Source organism: Drosophila ficusphila, unplaced genomic scaffold, assembly GCF_018152265.1.
Source record: "Drosophila ficusphila isolate 14025-0441.05 unplaced genomic scaffold, ASM1815226v1 contig_412, whole genome shotgun sequence".
Taxonomy (NCBI): Eukaryota; Metazoa; Arthropoda; class Insecta; order Diptera; family Drosophilidae; genus Drosophila; species Drosophila ficusphila.
In genome coordinates this window covers 2,281,535-2,301,925 of record NW_025064326.1, presented here as the reverse complement: position 1 = coordinate 2,301,925, position 20,391 = coordinate 2,281,535, and the positions used below count along the sequence as shown (strand labels likewise).

The 20,391-nt window shown below is 41.8% G+C and overlaps 1 protein-coding gene and 1 non-coding gene across 2 annotated transcripts in view; both read right to left on the bottom strand.

The window, feature by feature from the left end:
- LOC108092364 overlaps positions 1–20,391 on the bottom strand; it is a 73,764-nt gene that overhangs the window by 15,716 nt on the left and 37,657 nt on the right. Inside the window, 2 exon segments of the mRNA XM_017191901.2 lie at positions 5,729–5,884; positions 9,886–10,023. Coding sequence (XP_017047390.2) covers positions 5,729–5,884; positions 9,886–10,023 — 294 coding nt within the window.
- Trnag-gcc lies at positions 8,534–8,604 on the bottom strand. The gene has a single exon. It is a non-coding gene; the product is annotated as a tRNA-Gly (tRNA).

Here is a 20,391-nt window from a genome sequence, read left to right as displayed (position 1 = left end):
GTAAAAGTGTTAAGAACCATAAATATTGAATGGGCCTGCCAATCAGTTAGGATATCTCTAATGGGACACCATTTACAGGATTTAGAAGAGCTCAAAAATACAAGGTAGAACAACAGAAAGTATTAGAGCATCTCACATATGAAACTTAATACATGAGATTTCTTTTTGGGAAGCAACATACTTATAGCGATCCCCAATCTAAACATTTTGTCATTTATTTTCCTTGGTGATCTCACAATGTCTCAACAGTCAAACCAAACAAATGACTTGGCACATGAAAAATGGAAAAATCCAGCAATTAAGATGTTATTTTTTATGGATAAAGAGTTTATTTTTAGCGAGTCAAGCTAAAGGCGAAGTTTCATAATTAAGGCAAATAATGAAATGGCGAAAAAGAGGAAAAATCGCATTTGCCACGCCGAGTGGCAGAGTGCGGAGTAAACAAACCCCAAACATGGAGAAGTGTGGCGGAAAAGAAATCGGGAGGGAGGACAAGCTCCAGCTGCTTTAGTTGGCTGCAAATGTTGTAACGCCTCGTTTGGCATTAGCCAAGAACATTAGATGGTCCAAACCCTATAACAGAGCCACATTCGGATGCCGTTAGCCCGCTTCTCTCCATCTTTCCATCTTTCTTTCTGGATTTCTGTATTTCTCTGGGTTGTGGGTCATGCCTAAGCAATTTTCGAATTATACAACGCGATTCGCTGGGTTTGTGGAGCCCGATTCAGAATTCAGAATTCAGAATTCAGAATTCAGAATCCAGAGATCCCCCATCTCATCTTTCACTCTCTTGTTAGCCAAATAGCCGGCGGCCAAGCCAAACAATTCCCATTGTTCTCGCAGTGGAAGAAAAGGAGGCCGAAATGGGTCACTCAGATGGTTGGGGTAGATCCGACTGAATCGCTTTTGCTCCAGGCAATTAACAATTGGGCACAGCAAGACATTGTGCATCTTTCACTCGGAAAAAGAGGAAAACCCCCCACAGCTGATCTGTTTTTCTCCGTGTGGCGGGTCAATTGATTTTTCATCTACTCACCGCCGCTGCGTTTTTTGTTCTCGGCCAGCGAGGACTTCTGTTTGCGTGGCATTCGGAAGGAGTTCCACAGGAAGGAGCTCGAGGGCGTCGAGGCTGTCAGCGAGGACTTGATGGACTTCTTGCCGTACGAGCGGAAGATGTCCAACTCGCTGCCGCCCGCCACCGAGGAGGAGACCGAGGAAATCATTGACTTGCTGGTGGTCGTCGGAATCCGCGATGTTTTGGCCATGTTGTTGTTGTTCTGGCTGCTGCTGTTGTTGTTCAGCAGCTTCTCCGCCTTGGCAGCTGCCCCGCCAGCTCCTCCTCCTCCGCCACTGCCTCCTCCAGATGCGATTCCCGAATAGATTTTGCCATACTTCACATCTTGCGGATGGTGATAGTCCTTGTAGCCGTACTTCTTGGCCTGCACATTTTTGTGGTTTTTCAACATCTGCTGGAACTCTTTCCAATCCGCAACCGATGGCAACGAGTACGTGGACGTGGTCGCGTCCTTGTTGGCATTCAGACTTTGCGAGGAGCCGTACAGAAGTGACACAAACTCGTTGAGACCCATTTTTTGGGGCATGCGCTCTTCGCTCTCCGCTGCCAGCTGCCAGTCGGCCAGTCAGCCAGTGGCTCTCAAACCGTACACTGTTATATCTGCTTTTGTCACAACCACACCAGCTAGCTTCTGAGCATACATACACTGCGCGAATTAAGGCACTTCAATACACACACGTCCGGCGGTTTCAGAGTTCAGCGGGCAACTAACCGCGGATCCGCAAACGAACGGAAAACAGAAAATGGGGGATCGCTCGCTCTGCCGACGCCAAAACTTCGCTGCCACTTCGCTGCCGGCTTTAACTTGGCTTTTACACCAACAACTCCGAGTCGAACTCCACTGCCGATCCGACTTCAACGCTAAGGCAACCACCACACCGGCGGCTTACATAAAGTCAATTGTAAAAAGGCCTCCAGAGCACCTAGGAAATTCCATTCGCACGTTTGACGACCGATTCGATTTGAATTTTGACAAAATGAGAACAAAACGCCGGGTAAACTGATTAAATCAATGAAGCACCAACATTTTTGTATTTTTCCCATAGCAGAAAAACATTTGGAAAATGGCCATTTAGAATTTGCCTTTTTAAGGGCTCAAATAACATTGATTTTTTTCCCTTTCACAATAATTTGTCTCCAAGAAAAGTGGTCGCACATCATCGCAGCTTCATTATGATTATTTATTGTTGTGGGGATTGTAATTATACGAGTATATAGTTTTTTTTTTTTTTTTCATTATAAAATTGTCGCCGCTACTTTCGCGTCACAGTTGGCCAGCAGCAAAAGTAGTTTTTCAAGCGACTGCCACACGAGCGTATGCAAATTCCACATTAAAACAACATACTATATAGTAGGAGATAACTCTTAGGTTATTACGGATGGCAAGGTAAGAACTCGGCGCTGAGCGGGCACCGCTCATTAAGAGCCACGCTCCAGTTAGAAGCTCGAGGGCTATAAACTTTATCAGGTTTGAGAGATTAAGCTGCGATAATTATGGCCGACAAGAAAGCACTTCTATTGAGCAGAATCGGCCAGCATGATAAACGCCAGCTCCATCTTGACCTGAATTCAAATCGGTTAATGGAATATATAAACCCAAAAATCCGCACGAAACAGGGAAGTAATCATGGCATGTGCCGGATATTGAATATAATCCGAAAACCGAAAGTTTTAGATTATTAGGGTGTTACGTAAACCCACCGAACAATTGTTGAATCGAAGAAAGCGAACTCTCATTGCAGAGCTTGCGAAATTCGGTGAATTATTTCAAATGTATATGCCCATAAATATCCCGATAAAAATTTATGCATAACCACCATAAAATAAAGCGGAGTTCTCACGCTAAAATATATTATTCAAAGCCGAATTTACTCAGGCCCTAAGAGCCGCGGTGGGGTCTCCCAACAATTTATGCAATATTTGGCTTCGGTTTTAGCCAACTTTTGTGTGCAAATTGTAAAACCCACGAGATGGGCAGAAGCAATCTCCATCTTCTCTTCTTGCATAAATTTGTCATGCGAAATAAACTTGTGAAACGCCGGCTGACAGTTCAATATAATTTTTGTGGGCCAAAGTATGTTAATTTGTCTTTTATGCTCAGGAGGTGGGCTAATTAAATGCTTTATTATTTTTTAGATTTTACTAAGCTAGTTGACAATATTTTGTATCGACTGACTGCAAAGACCACCAATGAAGCAATCTGGTAAATGAGCCTGGCTATTTTCTTACAAATCTTTCGGCTTGCAAAAGCGGCTCATGTGTGGGCTCCAAATGAATTGCAAATTGTTATGGAAACGCTAACGTACTCAATACTCAAAGTAGCAATAATTTCTCATATGTACTTTTTGCATTGGTTACGCATGGCAGAAACCGGCGAAAGAAAAGTAAAAGTATTTCCAAACAAAAGCCACCAATAAAGCAAACGCAGAAATACTGGAAAGGTGCGTGTTGGTGTTTGATTTCTCGTGAAGAGGGGCGGCCATTAACTTTTTGCAGGCTACATCGGTAATTTCCAATTGCAAAATGCGAAATGCAAAACAGTTAATAGATTACGATGATATTCTCTTTTCCGAAGCGTGCCGGCGAGAAAAACGATTGACAATTAATCTGGTAAAAGCGTGAATGGAGGCCATAAAGAAAAGCCCACGATGGCGGCGACAACACCGAAATCAATGAACTTGATGTGTGTAGGCCATAAATTAGAGTGAAAACAAGCAGTCAGTCAGATAATGGGCTGGCTTAGGCCACACACATTAAAAAAGAAAAAAAAGAAAGAAAAACGCACCCAAAAGCAAAAGCAAGCCAACCAAAAAGAGTTGGCGTGCGACTTGAGAAGATTTTACTTTTGTAATATACTCTTCTAAAAAGAAGTCCAAAATGGGTTTAGGAAGAACAATTTTAGATATTTTTTAAAGGGAAATTTGAAACAGAGATGTAACTTTATCTTAAGATATTTTGGAAGCCAAATCAATCAGAATAAATATTTGGAACTCAAAGAAAATAAACAGATTTAAATATTTTGAATTTTGTTTGGATTTATTATAAATAAACTTATATTTTATTTGATTTTCCAACACAAAGAAGGGCATTCAGCAATCCCCGCCGCTTCGCCTACAACTTTCCCAATGTCTGTTTCACATGCGGGCCACAATCACGCACAATCAAAATTAAATGACAACTTAATTGATCGCTGCCCCAAGTGGATGGTGTGAAAGCAATAAATAAAATTCGACAAAATAGTCGAACTCGGCGCCACAAAGAGTGTGGGTGAAACCGATGGCTGGCAGCTCCTTTGGTTTGGCTAATGTTCCCACAGAAAATAGAAAACCGAGGGGAAAGCGGGGAAACATTTAACAAACAATTTAACTGCAAATAAGCCAAAACGATGCAGTGGCTCGCAAGTGGGGGGTGAAGTGGGTGGTGAAGGGTGCTGGGGGGTCAGCGGAGCGTACACCAACGCCCAGCTTGAAAAGCAAGAGCAACAAGAACAAAAAGCCACTGGCAGCAGCTCCAACCCGCTGAACATCAAAGCAAATTTCGTTGAGGCGGCAAGTGAACGCGAAGCGGCATAAACAAGTTGTGACATTTGCGTTGAGAACAACGAGGGGGAAATTCTCGCAGTGTGTGTGGGCCACAGTGTATGGTATGGTGGAACCACCTGCCAAGTGGGGGTCATGCACACGATTATGTAAGCACTATATATACAGACATATGTATGGCAAGTAAAGTTAACCAGTAAATTCACTGGCTTACTCAACTGCTGAGCGGGCTGGAAGATAAAGACCAAAACTGATAGGTGGGAAAAGTAGGGAGTTCTCAGCTGAAATTGATTCGAACGGCAAAACTTTGAAGATAAACACGTAGCCACAGTAAAGACTGGCTTTTGGTTAATCAAATTCATTTTAAAACTTGTCTAAAGATGAATATTAAGTATATAATATTTTTAGGGGTCTCACACCCATTTGTTTGGTTTTTGCACTCATTCCAGTAATTACTGTAAACGCAGACGAAGGTGAAATTAGTTAAACAAGTCATAGAGACAAATCCCATAAAGATAATCACCGCCTGTTAGTGGCATTCTGGCCAACCCCAATTTATGAATAGTTTATATCCATAAACGAACGACGAACCCACAGCAAAGCGTTCACCTTGCCACTGAAATCGTTTGAGGTGTGTGATACGCATTCGACACCAAAACAGGTGGCAAAATAATAATATTGTATACTATATATAGTAAAACCAACTGCCAACTCGTGTGGCAGTTAGGCTCAGTAGTCCCTAATCCGCAAATGGCTAATTAGCCGCCTTAATATTAATTACAAAAGTTGGCCAACTCTTAAGCCAGAAAACTGTCCCCGGAGAGCATTTTGCAATGGCAAACTTTGTACATCGAGCATTGTGCCATTGAAACCCTATTTATTTTTTTTTTTGGGCAGACAAAAAACTTTGGCGGCACGTTCAGATAAAAATTAATTTGATTTGGAGCAAACTTGGATTTCGTATGCTTTCACTTCGGATCTTTCGATCGACCGAAAGGGAAATAGGAAATAAATAATGGGGTTACGATTTGAAGTGCTCCAATTCCGATTTCCCTTCGCGAGCGTAATTAACTTGTTCGAAATTATTTTTTGTTTTTTCTTTTTTGACACTTACCCTCGGAAACGCCGACAATTGGGGGGCTTTTGATAATCGCGTTCGATTTGAGTTTGGACGATTGTTGTTTAGATGTGGTGCCAGATTTTGTGGCCACTCCTTTGAGGGGTGTTGCAACTCCAGCCGGGCTGCCCGAAATGCCATTTAAACGTTTATCTGCAATGATAAGATGGAATGGAGGCTGTTACTTAAAGATATTCAAATTGATTTTGAGAAAACAAAAGCATACTTTCAGGCATCTGGCCAATATCACATTCGTTCTCCATACATTCTTCTCTGAGGTTTCTCAATGAATTTTTGCTGCCAAAATGTTTTCGAATAAATCGACCTAAACCCATATTTCCGCTCGTCCTTATCTCGTCCACTCCAAACGCCAGCCTCGCATTTGAAGTGTGGTGAGAAGGGTAAAAACGTGATGCCAAAATACACTTAACAATGTGGAAATTTAACAATTATTTGGAGTTGTACTATGCTCAGAGCTATATGGCCGGGCCTGCTAGGTTAGGCAATTGTGATAAACAGAAATTCCCACTTCCTATCGGCTATCAATGCACTTGAGCTCCTTAAATGCAGGGAGCGCAGCAAAGGCAAAAGTCTGAGTCGCAATCTCGATCCGAGTCTGAATTCAGCGGAGGAAATAACGATCCCCTGCAGCTGGCCGCCCAGCATGTCATAATTTGACCAAATTAATGAAATCAAAGGAAAACCAGTTTGCATTTTCAGCTTGCAACGAGGTGCACAAGGTGCAAAACAGGCGAAGAATGCCGAATCAGAAAAGAAACACCTGTTTTGGAGCAGCATAAAAGCGGCAAGTGCGTGAGGCAAGCAGTTTAAGTTACTTGAAGCAAGCAGTTAAAATGTTGCTGAAAAATAACTAAACATGTATCCGCAACATGTTTAGTTATTTTTCAGCAACCATCTCTTTGATCATTACTGAAAGAAAGCAGTTCAAATGTTGCTGAAAAAGATCTCAACATGTTGCAGCCATACCATCTCTTCGATCATTACTGAAATCAAGATAAGTCTATAGAATTTTTCAGAAATCTACAAGATGTTTTTATACCTAATTGTAGACCATTTTAAAAATAGTTTCAAGTTGTACTTATTCGAGAAGTTTCACTGTAAATATACATATGTTCATTTTTGTATTACACCTTCTTTATGTTGCTTAAGTGGACTATCGTTTTAAATGTTGCCAAAGCAGTTGATAAGAGTAGAAATGTTGCCCAAGATCTCTCTTAAAGAAGACAAAATTAAGCTCTTAGCTAAATAACTCTTAGCTCGATAAACTCTTTGTTTTCAAAGCACTCTCTTTACTCCCTCCGAAGATACAGGTTTCCCTGAATAATTAACATAATTTGCCGCTTTTGTTTTCCCCCCAGCCAGTAGTGTCCACATCTGAACTCACGGCCACTCGAGAACGGAACCCATATCTCCCATATTGTCGCTGCAATTCTCCAGCTCGTGCTGAAATCTTTAGCCCGCTTGTCACCGCTTCGGTTTCAATGCTAACCGCAAAAACAAAAAGGCAAAAAAGCAAAGGAAAAAAGCTAAACAAACCAGCAAGCCAGCGCCAGAAGCCATAAATGGCTAGTACAAGTCTAGGCGGCGAATAAATACAACAAAAAACAAAAAAACCGGGCAAGTACGAACAATGGAATTGTGCAGGCCGAAAAAAGAGTTTACAATGCCACGAATGTCAATGTCAGCGGCGGCGAGTTCTGAACTTTATGGCAGTTGCCACCCATGAAGAGCGCCAGATATCCCAGTTTTCATCGGCTAAACCCACAGCGATTACCACCTGAATGATCAACGGAAGTAACCGGATTTATTTCAGCACTCTTCATCTCAGGTGCGTGGGCAGCTAATCTGTATCTGAAAGATACAAAGAGGTGCGAAAGTGCCGACGACTCAATCGATCTTGCGCAATTACGCCAATAATCATTTGGGTTTTGGCTTTTATTTTATTTTTGCTTTTGGCCAACCGCCAAACGTGGCTTAAAGAGAGTGTGGCGTGGGCTTAAAGACCAGCACGTTTGCCCCACAGAGCTGTCCAGTGCATACTGAATAGGCCAGCGAATTAGCTGGAATTGCGATTCACGATGGGTGTGCTGTGCAACTCCTGCTTATCACTATCACTGGTGATTTGTACTGACAAACTGAAAGAATTTGAGGCACGTCTCGCAAGATTACCCCTCGGAACAGAGAAACTATAAGTATAGAAGCTTCTTGCTGTTGCAACTCACTTTAAAACACCTTTCTTCTATTTTGACTAATCTCCGGCGGCATTAATTGCGCGAAATTGCATGTTGGCTAAATAAATCTTAATTAGTACAAGAAATTCCAGCCGAGAGCGTGATCCAAGCACAAAGCTCGTTTGTTCCCCCCTCTGAATATGCAAAACACGTTTCACCATGCTTTTCTTTGGCCCAACTGAATGGGAAAACAGCGCGATAAGCATGTGCACTCGCCATTCCCTGGACAATGATCACCGGGGATCGGATCGGGGTAGAGCAATTTTAAATTAGACTCTTTCGCCGGTTACTGTACGTACTATATATAAATAGAATCCACGCCGAGAAATTCGGTGGAGAAGGAGGAGGCATTCTCTTAGCGACTTCAGCCCTGCGACATTTCGAGCAATTTAGCAAGATCTCGGCAGGCGAGCACAATGAATTTCCCTATTAAGGCTAATTTATGCAGGCCTGCAAACATTTGCATGACCCGGGCACGACCGTAAACAAAATAATGGAGCCCGCACAAAATCGGGCATTACGAAAAAATTCAGGAATAAAAAAACATTTTTGCATCGGCCGGGAATCGAACCCGGGCCGCCCGCGTGGCAGGCGAGCATTCTACCACTGAACCACCGATGCTCCTATGAAAAGCCCTTGCCGAAAATTCCCCAAAGTCTTCCACAGATTCTCCACGGCATATGCTTTTAATAGTTTTAATAGTTCAACCCAATCTATGATTTATTAAGTTCGCGTTTCAGCTCTCGATTGTGCCACTTTCCAGACAACATAACAAATCTGAATTATGGGGTCAACGAAATTCTGCTAGAATAAAATGGGAATAAGAACAAAGATAATGGAGTCTTTCCTTTCGAAATTCGTTAATTGAACATGTGGCAAAAATGATTTAATTAAAGTGTTTCAGACATGTGAATTATGCTAAATTGTTTAATAAATAATGGCAGATCTATTCTGTTTTTAATGCTGATCATTGAGTAGGGAAATATAAACTCATATAACATCTTTATATAACATCTATATATATCTTAATAATTGTGGCATTTGACATCTCAAAATCAATGAAGCAATCAGTTGCCGCAGGCATATTCCACCGAAGCACCGAAGCAATTACCACATTCACTCCGATCCGGATTTCGAGTTGACGGGGGACTGATGATGACTCACAGGAGTGAGTCAACGGTGCCGAAATTGCGCAGAACTCAAAGGAACATATGGCTCGGAATTCGCAAGGAGTCTGGGGCAAGCTGCGAGGAGTCTGGAGACAAAGTGTCACCGCGGCAGCTGTTGGTGAGCTGCAGCTGGCACAGATTTCCCAGTTTTCCTCGCAGCCAAAACTGTGGGAACACGGAGCTCTGAGTTGTTTTTCCTGCAAACCAGCAGAGCATAGCGGACACTGGGAGCCAAAACACGCCCTCAATTGAAATATAGCGACTTCACGGCTGGAGCAGTCAACCTACGACACTTTTACGGCAAAGGGAGCGCAGTGGCCAGGGGAACCGATTTAGCAATTCATTGAGGGCAACAAGTTGGGCATTTCACCTGAGCAATGATTTCGCATTAAGCCACGTATAACTCCTCCAGGGAAAGGGGAATGGGAAGAATGGGAGGCGGGTCTGGGCGGTTCTCGACAAAGTTGACACCTTTCAAGGGGGATTCAGAGATTCGGAGATTCGGAGAAGCTGTAAAAAGACTTTTAGGTCTGCGGCGCTAAGAGAGATGTCAGAGTTTTCATGGGAGTTTAAATGGCAGAACTACGATTGTGATTGCTTGGCTAGTAACTACGTTACTTAGGTGCTATTATATGATATATTATATACAGGGATAGATAAATCATAAAGCTCGCAGCCCGAAGATATATAACTATAATTATTAGGCTTTCATCACATTCAATTTGAAACTTACGTATTGACGTGGGCGTGGCAGTTGCCGAGGATTTGCTGCGCGTGGATTGTCCCTTGGTCGTCTGCTGGGTTTTCGGTGGCGGACCCAGATCGGTCGGCGATATGCTCAGATTGCGCACATCCCGCTTCTTGGCAGCTCCTGAAAGATAGAGGAGAAGAGAGGGGAAGATGAACAGAGTGTCGTGCCAAATATTTTGTCACTCCCCACAATCAATATGTGGATGGTGGATGGTGCGGATGCGTAATTTATGCGCAAACACGTTGCCACGAAGCGCAAAGCTTTAAAGTGCCTGGGTTGGGCTGAGTTATCCACTCGGATTGCCATTTAATAACTCAGAGGCGCAAAACACACTTGTTCTCCCCCAAACAAACAGTTGGGGGTCTTTAATTTTCGGGGGGAAACGCTATTTGCATTTTAGTGTTTTGTGGATTAAAACAAAGCGGGTTCCTAATTGAAGTGTCTGCCCCGCGACGAACACACATAAAGGGTGAAATTATATTATGCGAGTGCAGGCATCCATTTAGTTCCCAAAGGGAGTAGGAGTGGAGATTCACATCAAAAGCATCGAATATGATTTTAATACTCCGGGTTTCTCAAGTGCACTTTAGTTCTTGTGAAAATTAATTAAGATAGCACTTTAAAATAAATATACATTTAAGCATAAAAAGAGTTGAAGAGAGCTACATCTGTATATGTTCATTTAATCTTTTTAAAATAACCTAAAGAAAGTAGAAAACGGCCTCAAACTTAAATTGGTTCTGCAGACAACTTTCTTCATGTGCAAGTCAGTCCAAGTTAATCTAATTTTCCTCGAAATAGTTATCTATCTGCCCTGGCAATCAATCATATTTTCCACCTTGTTCCGCGCTAATCAACTCCGATTCAAGTTAACTCGGCGCTGCCATAACGACCCTCTATTGTCGGCCCGGCCATCTTCAGTTCCTGTTGCCACACGAAGCACTTCCACTTGTTAGCCACTGTTTGCGGCCAGGTTGGCCAGTAGTGGCCACTTTAGGGCTGGCTAATCAACCGGCTGGCGGGAAAAATACGTTTCCGAGTCGAGCGACCACAGAAGCACAGTAGCAGCAGCTGCAGCGCTGGACAACGCAATAAATTTCATTTTTAGCTGACGGCTAATTGTGCTGGACATGGACATGGACATGGAAATGGAAATAAAAGTTGCACGCGGGGCTTAGGCCAAATGGAAAACTTTTATCTGCGAAGAGCGTTGCACCGACTGAGTCACGTAATCCTTGCGATGATAAGCGTGTTGCAGCCACGGACAGCAGTTGGATTTTCAAAAAAGTTTGTCAGGGAAAAAAGGGATTAGGTTTGGTGTTTTACTGAATTTTTCCAGTAGCTGTTGCAACTTAAATTTCTGCTGGTGTTTCTTTTGGTTTAATGTGGGATTTTGTTTACATTACAAGTTAATGCCCTCGATGTGGGCTTACACCCTATAAAAAATGCTAATGATTTTCCAGCACCAATCTCACCTTTTGTGAGGCCCTTGGAGGCCCGCTTGCCAAAGCTGCCGAAGCGCTCGCGCTCGATCATCTGGCTGTGGATATATCGCTCGGAATAGGATCGCGACAGTTTCTCCTTGGAACTGTGGGCCCCCATTTTGCGAGTGGTTTTTCTTCCTCCGGTTTTCTCTGATCCACGTAAGAGTTTTCCTGTGCGCTGCGATCGATATCACGACTGCGGATTTCACTTTCACAGGCTCTCGATTAAAACACCCGCGCACAATCTCCAGACGTCGGCGAATTTAATTTGATGTCGCTGACAATTGCCGCTTGAATGCATTTTGCTTTGTTCACTTTTTGTTCGGTTTTTTTGCAAAACAACTTTTGCTCTATGATTACCACAAGGTTGACATTTTTAATGGACTGTTTTTTAGTTTCTTAATTTATTTCCCTCTGCAGTTGACATTGAATAGATGTATAGTAGTTAGATTTAATTGGTGGCCATTAGCCGCTTCAATTAGCCGCCTCATTAAACTGACTCCCCCACGAAACCCTTTTCCCCCACTATTCCGTTTTAATTAAATTATAGTTAACGGCGCCATCCATGAGATGCTCCAATTTTATGGCGTTTTTCACATTTTCCACATACTGAAGGCGAAAAGCATTCCAAGAATCACATTCGAATAGAAAAGTGGCGTGTAAAACGCTTTGACGATGCCAACAACCTAGACACACAAATCCGAAATAGACAAATACTTTATGGCCCAGACATGAAAACAATTTATATTTAATTGAGCGTGGGATTGTAGTGCATCTATTTATTATACCCTTTCAGAGGATGTATTAAATGTGGAGAAAAACTATGTATACATAAGTATTTATCTGCAGGCGAGCAAAAAAGATTCGGCCACCCAAACTCTGAACTAGTTTATGCTTTGTTTATTTTTCTTTTGGTGCAAAAATAAATGCTCCTGTTTGCTGGTCCAAATGCTGGCTATGTTTCGCAACGAGAATGACAAATGATCTAAAAAATAATATACACTCTATGCGACAAAGCGACCCCGATTTTCCCGCTGCGAGAAAAGCACAGCCGAGCCGAGCAGAGCAGAGCGAAGCAGGTGCATGGACGCCTAAGAAAAACTATTGCAACACAATCCAAATAAATCTTCGAGTGGGGAAAATGCCCACTCCCCCTCCGAGTTTCCCCGGCGACTTTGCACGGCAGTTGCTGACAGGTTTGAATGTCATCATAACTTAACAAAGGCGAGCCAAAATGAAACCCAAACCGAAATGAGCTGACAAATTGCACGCTATGATTTGTGGCAGCGCATTTGAATTTGGAGCAGCGACACAAAAACAAAAAAAACTGAGTGAAAAAAGTGGGAAAACACACACACATTTCCCAGTGGTTCGAATGAAAAGGGAAATTTATACGGGCACAGTGGAAAAGTTATGAGCACTTGATGAAAGTGTCTTGTGGTTGTAGAATAAATCAAGGGAGTTATTATGAGAAGTCACATTACAATGTTAATTTTTAAAAGTTAAGAGAATATTGCGCAACATGGAGTAATGAATTGAAATTGTGCGAGTTATATTGTCTATTCATTTATGTTTATATTATAAGTTCAATCTTTCATCTTTGTTAAGATCCTATGAAGATGTAAAATATTTTACAAAGCTTCCTTGAAACCCGACATACCCGCTTCGTTTTTGGGATCACTGGGCACTAATATCCCATAGACCAGGCACAACCCAATTGCTATGAATAGCACAGGCGCCCTCCTTAGTTTAGATCAGTTCAGTTCAGTCAGATTGTGAGTTTAGTCGGGCCTGCAAATGTCAATCCGACCAGTCGACTATAATTAGCCCGAAATGCAACGCAGAAAGGTGTCAAATGTTCGGGGAATTTTAGTGGCCCGTTTGATTTTATTGTTGGCTCCAAATTTAGTCGATTGGAAAACGTGGCGGAGCATAATTCAGATGACTGGGCGCATAATTCAATACCAAATGTCACATGCCTCGAATGCCGGAAGTTTTCCACCACAGCAACAAATGTGAAGCGGAAGTTGTGGGATAGTCCTCAAGGGCAACCCGATGCTTGTATTTTTACATTTTAATTCGCTTTTCATTCAATGGCAGCTGATGAAGCCAAGTTCGGCCAATCGCCGCGGGCCCCGTTTAATTAAATATGTAAAAATTGAATATGACTTTCAATTAAAAGTTGGTCGTTGCCGCCGTGTGGGCGTTTAAACATTTTCCATTGGCAAGCTTTTCCTCTGGCGAGCGAGGAGTGGCGGAAGCTGCAAAAGCAATTAATCGCGCCGAGAGTCGGAGGCACTCGGAAGGAACTTTCCAGCCAGGACAACACACAGGAGGTGGGCATAAATCTACATTATTTAACCGAGACAAGTGCAGCGAAAAGGTGGCAACGAAGAGTTGAAAGATACAAGGGAATTTATAAATGAAGTTGGAAGTTATTAACCTGCACTTTAAATACTTTTTTATACTACCTCTTGATTTATAAAATTTATATACTCAGATTAGTTTGAGTTTAAAGTCACGAAACGATAAAACTTGCAACATAATCAGGGGGGCATAAAAATGGTATAAAAGGGGCTTTATTTCTATGAACCCCACCCACTCCTGGTCATCTGAAATATAGCTCCCGATATTACCGTGAATCATTTCAGTTCGATCTGTATTTTTTATGCAACAGAAACACTATCGTAAACTACGGGTTCGTTGTCCTCGAGGAGAGCATTTGCGGAGGACTCCCCGGCTGGGGCAATAAAAATTTACAATTACTAGCGGAAAAAGAAAAACAAATTTTCCACTCTTTTTATTAATGTGGCGTGCATAAATATAAAAAGTGTGCGCCATTAAAAAATCACCATCAGCTGGGGTCTGCACATGCAAAACTGTAAAAGGAAACTCCGCCTATGCTCTGCAAACGGGACTAAAATAAAACTGACCGATCGCCCCCCGCAGATCCGATATAAACAATCGTTAAACCGACTGTGGAAACTGTGGCAAACTGCATCAGCTGCATATAGTACGTATATAATGAAACGCTGCCACTAAATGTTTCAGTCGGCCAACAACAGAGACATACTCGTAAACCCAAATTTCGATTTTAGCTTGAACTGCCAAATGATGTCATTGAAATTTGTAGTTTCCTCGCTTTTTGCTCCAGTAAATTTAACAAAAAGGGCACTGGGCCAAAAGATAAATATAGAAGGCGGCGTAGATCTTTGGGTTCGAGTGGGGCTAATACCCTGTAGCAAGTAAGTGGATTAGCCAAGCATGTGAGAACCCCAATGGAAAGATAACCCAATGATGAGTCACAAGGCAGGCGTTTAAAATAAATGAAATGAAATTTAGAAACGAGGTTAATATACCCCTAATGATTTTAGAAAGCTTCAAGAATGGATTATCTTATTGGAAAGAAAATAATTTAAATAACGTTGTTCAGGAAGCCATATGAACAGAAATACAGACAATTTATTGCCCATTTATTCGAATAAAATATTCAAATGAAGTATCTAATTATCTTTCGCATTGTAATAAAGTTTTCGTTTGCATTTTCCATGGCCCCAGAGTACAAAAGTAGTTTACTTTTATTGCCTGAAAAACAAAAAGGGGAAATGGCAAATACAAATGCGAATGCGAATGCGCTCATAATGCAATTTTATTTTTAAAGCCCTGTCGTTTGCCCCCCCGGTTTTCATTTGGGGCGAGGAGGGGCTTATTTGCCAGCAAATTTTCCTTATTTCTTTTTCATGTGGCACACTTTTTCTATGGCTGCCGGCGAGCAAGTGGCGGCAATTTGTTTTAAAAATATTCATTGAGCATTGCATAAAGAAAAAGTGAAAATGAGCATAACAATGTTGCATGCACGTTGTTTATATAGTTTTTGATATAAATATTTAGGCACATTTTTATTAACTCTTCGTGTCATTTAAAATGCTTTAAATAATGAAAACACATTAAGGTATTTTTTCAGTGTCCATTTAAAAGCGAATGGCTGCACTATAGTTGGCCTAAAATGCATTGGGCTAATGTGTGAATTTCTTAAGCCAACATATGCCTCGTTTTGACGGCGCAAACGCTAATTTGCAATCCCTCAGTGGGTTGCCGTCTTCTTCTGGTGTCGACATCAGCCTCATTTGTTGTTTAATTGAGCTGTCGACATCCCTCGGCTTTTAATTTGGTAAATTTGCGTAAATTGAGTTGACAATTCTATTCTCATTATAAGAGCGAATGGCAAACAAAGAGTTGTGTTCTCAGTATTCAAACATAAACAAAGGAAATAATTTCTCAGCTGAAGTGAGTAAAAGAGTGGCTAAAAATAAAATATATAAATAAATTATAATTTTAAAGCATCAAATGTAGTTTTCCAGTCCATGTACAAAACTTCATTTTAGAAATCAAAACAACAATTGCTTGATGGGCTAAATCAAACCTATTTTATTTGTACTTTCTGAAAGTACAAAAAGTTGTCTAGTCATTCGGGGGCCCAAAACAAATCGCGGCCATCAGTTTGCTTGGCACCTGTTAAAACAGTCCCCAGATTTCCATTAGACAAACAATAGTTGGCTGAGTGTTCGGGTGTTTTTTCGGACCTCTAACGACTGTGATTATTGACGACTGCCTATGAAAAGCTTCCGCCTGTCTGGCATTATTTTAAGCGACCGCACGTGCGACCCCCAAAAAGAAACTTTGGCACCCAACGGGGGCCACTAGGCTGGGTCATTAAATAACCATCCGAATGTCAATTGTCGGCGTTCATCACTTATCCCATCATTTCTACAGCGACTCGAGTTACGTGCACGGCCCACAGGAAGTGCGTGGTAAAAGTGAGCGACTCTAACGACACAATTAATTTATTGAATTAGGCTGAAAACCGGGCACTAAACACATTTACGACTTCGCAGAGAGCGGATCCATTTGACCACGAAGTGAGTCAATCGGAGAGGCAAAACCCGACTGCATTTGATTATTTTTTGATATGCAAATGAGCCACGAATGCGTGATCGAGTGGATGTTGCTTGAGCAGCGCTTAAAAGCATCGCTCTTTGGGGGTCCCATCTACCATCTCCCATTTTCCATTTCCCATTTCCCCGACTTCAACTCGTTAACAACTCAGCGAGAAGACAACGCTGGGCTTTAAACGCTGCCATCAATCAGGCACGAAGTGCAGGTGAGTCTAAGTAGAAAATGAGCAGGAAAATACCCTATAAAATAGAGTAAATCAGACAACGAACCACAAGTAAAGATGTCATTGAACTCTGGGGGCGGCCAGCCTACCTAATCAATCTGAAAATCAGTTCGGTATTGACATTTGTGTTTATGATATCTGTTTAATTTATAGCTCTAATCGTATTTTTTGTTCTACTTAAACAGCTCGTTAAGAGTGACAGCAGCAAACAAGTCGAAAATGTTTCGATCACGCTAGAATGGAAATGCGATATGTGGCGCATGCAACTGCGGCAAAACCCCAACCGCTTCGGTCTTCGTTAACATTATCAACACCACATCGGCAGCCCAGTTCTCCGTTCAATTCGTTTGGCTCTGAATGGAATTGGTTCGGTGACCAGAGCAAATTTGTTTGGCCGGCACAAGCAGCTGATTTTTTGGCCCGGTCTGCGGACCATTTTCGGTCGCCGTGATTGGCAGGCACATGTTCGCGGCATATAAGCGCTTCATTATGGAAAAATGAAAAGTGTTTCGCATTCGTTTCCCATTCAGCAAACAGAGCCACGGGAAATTATGCAAAAATCCTAACCAAGGCAAGAAATCAAAGCGGCGGGCCTCAGACAACAATGCACCTTGCGATTGCATCGATATCAAGTGAAAGTTGACAGCCATCTAGAGATACGTTTTCGTTTTGTGGATTTGTTCCTGAGGTGAGATCGCAGTGGAATTGGAAAGGGTATCAATTTTTGGGGTGTTCCCAGCAATTATGGTAATCGATGGCCAAAGGGTATAGGACAACAAGAAATAGGAAAGTTTTTCGGATTCGTTGCAGTCAAGTTTAATCTGTGATCTAAATTTGCATACATTAAGCTTTCATTCTTCAATTTTCGAGCACCTAAATTTAAGATTTCTCTGCTAAAGCTTATGAATTAATTTAAATTGAAATTGAATAAAACCAGACTTGTTCTCTTTGGTTTCCTCCACACTTTTTCATCTTTCTCTTTCCTTAGAAAAACTTTTTTGCTCCACTTCGCGGTAAATTCCTTGATTGAAATTCTGTTTATTTTTCTTTGCGCAACCTTCACTTTAAGCAATGTTGGCAAATTGAAAAGCTGCCGCAATGCATTTCATTTTTTTTCTTCAGTTACAGTTTTGCTGTTGCTGATATTTTGCAGCATAATTTTACAACATAACGCCCACAACACTTTCTCGCATAGTTAAGTGAATTATACAAAAACAGCAAATAGAAAATGCAAAAAAGAAACGGGCGAAACGAAACGAAACACAAAAAACACAGAAAATGAAAGAAATATTTCTGTCTAGCATTATTTTGCAATTTCCCACATAATTATTAAGCGCCATTGCAAAAGGGAGACAGAGAGAGGGGATGGGTGAAAGGGGGAAAGGGAGAGGTGCACCGAAATGAAAGCAAAAAAGTTTGCCGGCGACTTTGAAAAACCAGATACACAGAGAAAAAATTCAAAAACGGCAAGCACCGTTAAAAAAAATATTTTTAATATTAATATTTCGAAATATTTTCCCCTTCACGTTTTTTTTTTTGTTCTATGCGGTGTTATATAATTTTTGTACAAAACACCAAAAGTCATAAAAACTATACAATTTTTTTTAGATGCACAGACAAAAGCTGAAACCCAGACCGAGCCCCAGGAGTATCTTCTCCCCTCGAGTCAGCACTGTACAGTAAATAATAATTTAATGCACGGCAGAGAGAAGCGACAGCAGACAAGCAGAGCAGCCGAGAGATGCTGAAAAAAATGCAAATATGATAATAATAATGTAAAAAGCACAAAAGCATGCCAGCACGTCAAGTGAAAATTAAGAAAGAGTCGTCCAAGCCACACAAAAACACACAGATACGAATACAAAAGGGGAGAAATGCACAGAGATACAGACACACACTATCAAATGCTGGTTGTTTTCTAACAACAGACCAAAGAGAACTGTCGACTGTTTGATGAAAATTATAGCCCCAGCAGCCAGTCGGGGAAAAAATCAGAGCCAACGGCAGAGCAAACTGAAAGAGACCTGATCAAAACCAGTAGACAGGGCCGGAAACAGGTGTCGTCTTGAAGGTGAGAGAACCTGGAAAACCCTATGGAGCCATGAAGTTCGAAACACATAAATAAAGTCTTAAGCACGCCCAACCATATACGGCTTATATCCGTTGAGCAGGCATTACGGATACAAGACACTAAGGCGCATTCCGCAGAACAGATCGTAACGCCCACTGAACATAAGCGGATAAGGGATTTAATAGTTGTTTTCCATTTTACAGTAGTAATATCTGTATAATCATAAAGAAAATATTGAATATGTACAATCAAAAAACTATTTTTTTTTTGAATTTCTTAACTTATGAGTTGGCTTTTAAGAAGCTTGTAAACTTCTTTGAATTGAGGAGTGCCCTTAGCCCATCATTTTTTTCAAAAGTGCTAATTTCTTCTTCAAAGCTTAAGGTACTTCTCAGTAAATTCCCAAAAACAATCATCACCATGTGATGTACTCATCAAAGCCAGCTTCACTTATCATTGTCTGCACCATCCTGCTGATGTCACCAGGTGATGATCTCATTTGAATGCTCCGCACACCCAAATGAGTTCGAAAAGAAGCTTAAGCCTCTGGCATCATTATGTTCATCCAGTCACCCCCGACTTGAGTATTCATTATGGGATTACACTGGACGAAACTTTGGCAGCTGGTCAAAAGGTTCAGAAGTAAGTTAGGTAGAATCCCCAAAGCTTTCAATTGAATGCCGCTGAAGTCTGATCCCGGAGTTTCGACGAGCGGCACGTTTCCATAGGTAAATGAACTCTTCCCCCGCCCCTTTTTTTCACCAGGCGGATTCTTCTCCTAGACAAAAGCTAACGGTAACCGGGTCTAGGGAGAGTGAGAAAGAGAGGGCCAGCTACGATTTCGCGGCTTCGCCAAAGTTCGTGAGAAAGCCCGGGCGGGCACAAACTGTAACAAAACTGATTACGACCAACATAATTTATGGCCAGCAGAAGCCGAGAAGAATTCTTTGGCGGACTGGGAAAGTAAAAAAGAGGAGGAGGGGGGAGGCTTGGAGCACCCGTTGATTGATTGATTGGGCTTCTAAGTTAATGCGATTCGTACGTTGGAAACTCTGGGTATTTATTTTCGTTTGTAGGAACCAACTTTGGGTATTGAGTGTCAACACCAAAAAGGCGAGGGCGCCGCGAAATAAATACCAATTCAAAACACACAGAAATGACGTCAAGAGCAAAAGGTATATCGACAAAAAAGAAGACCGAGTGAATGCAGTCAAAGGTGGTTGGATGGGTTTCGAGTTTCGGTGGTCAAGAGTGAGTCTGGAAATGCCAGACGATGCTTTGTTTCAGTTGAAAACATTTTAAACACAAATCACAAAACAAATGAAAAAGCCGGCAAACCGGCATTCTATTGAAAGGGAAGGAAAACCTGTTTCGCCAATGGGCTAATAAAAGTTTACGGAATAGGGGTGCAAAAGGCTTTTTGGTGGAGTCAACCAAGGCAAAAAAAAATCATAATAATTTACGTTGCCAGTTGACCCGCCTTTAATTTTCAGTTTTTAAACGTTATTTGCTACACTTGGCGATTGATTTCGGATCGCACTATCACACAGACACTTTGGGCCAGGTTTCATGACCAAATTCGGTAATTATTTTCCCCTCGATCACGAAACGCGATCTAATCGAGATCACGAAGAACCGAAGAACACGAAGAACTCGAAGAACGCAAAGCGAGCGGCACGTTAGCATTGAAAACCCGCCGCCAACTGAAGAGACGCGGCAAAAAGCGACTGCAGGCAAAAGCCAAATGCCGTTTT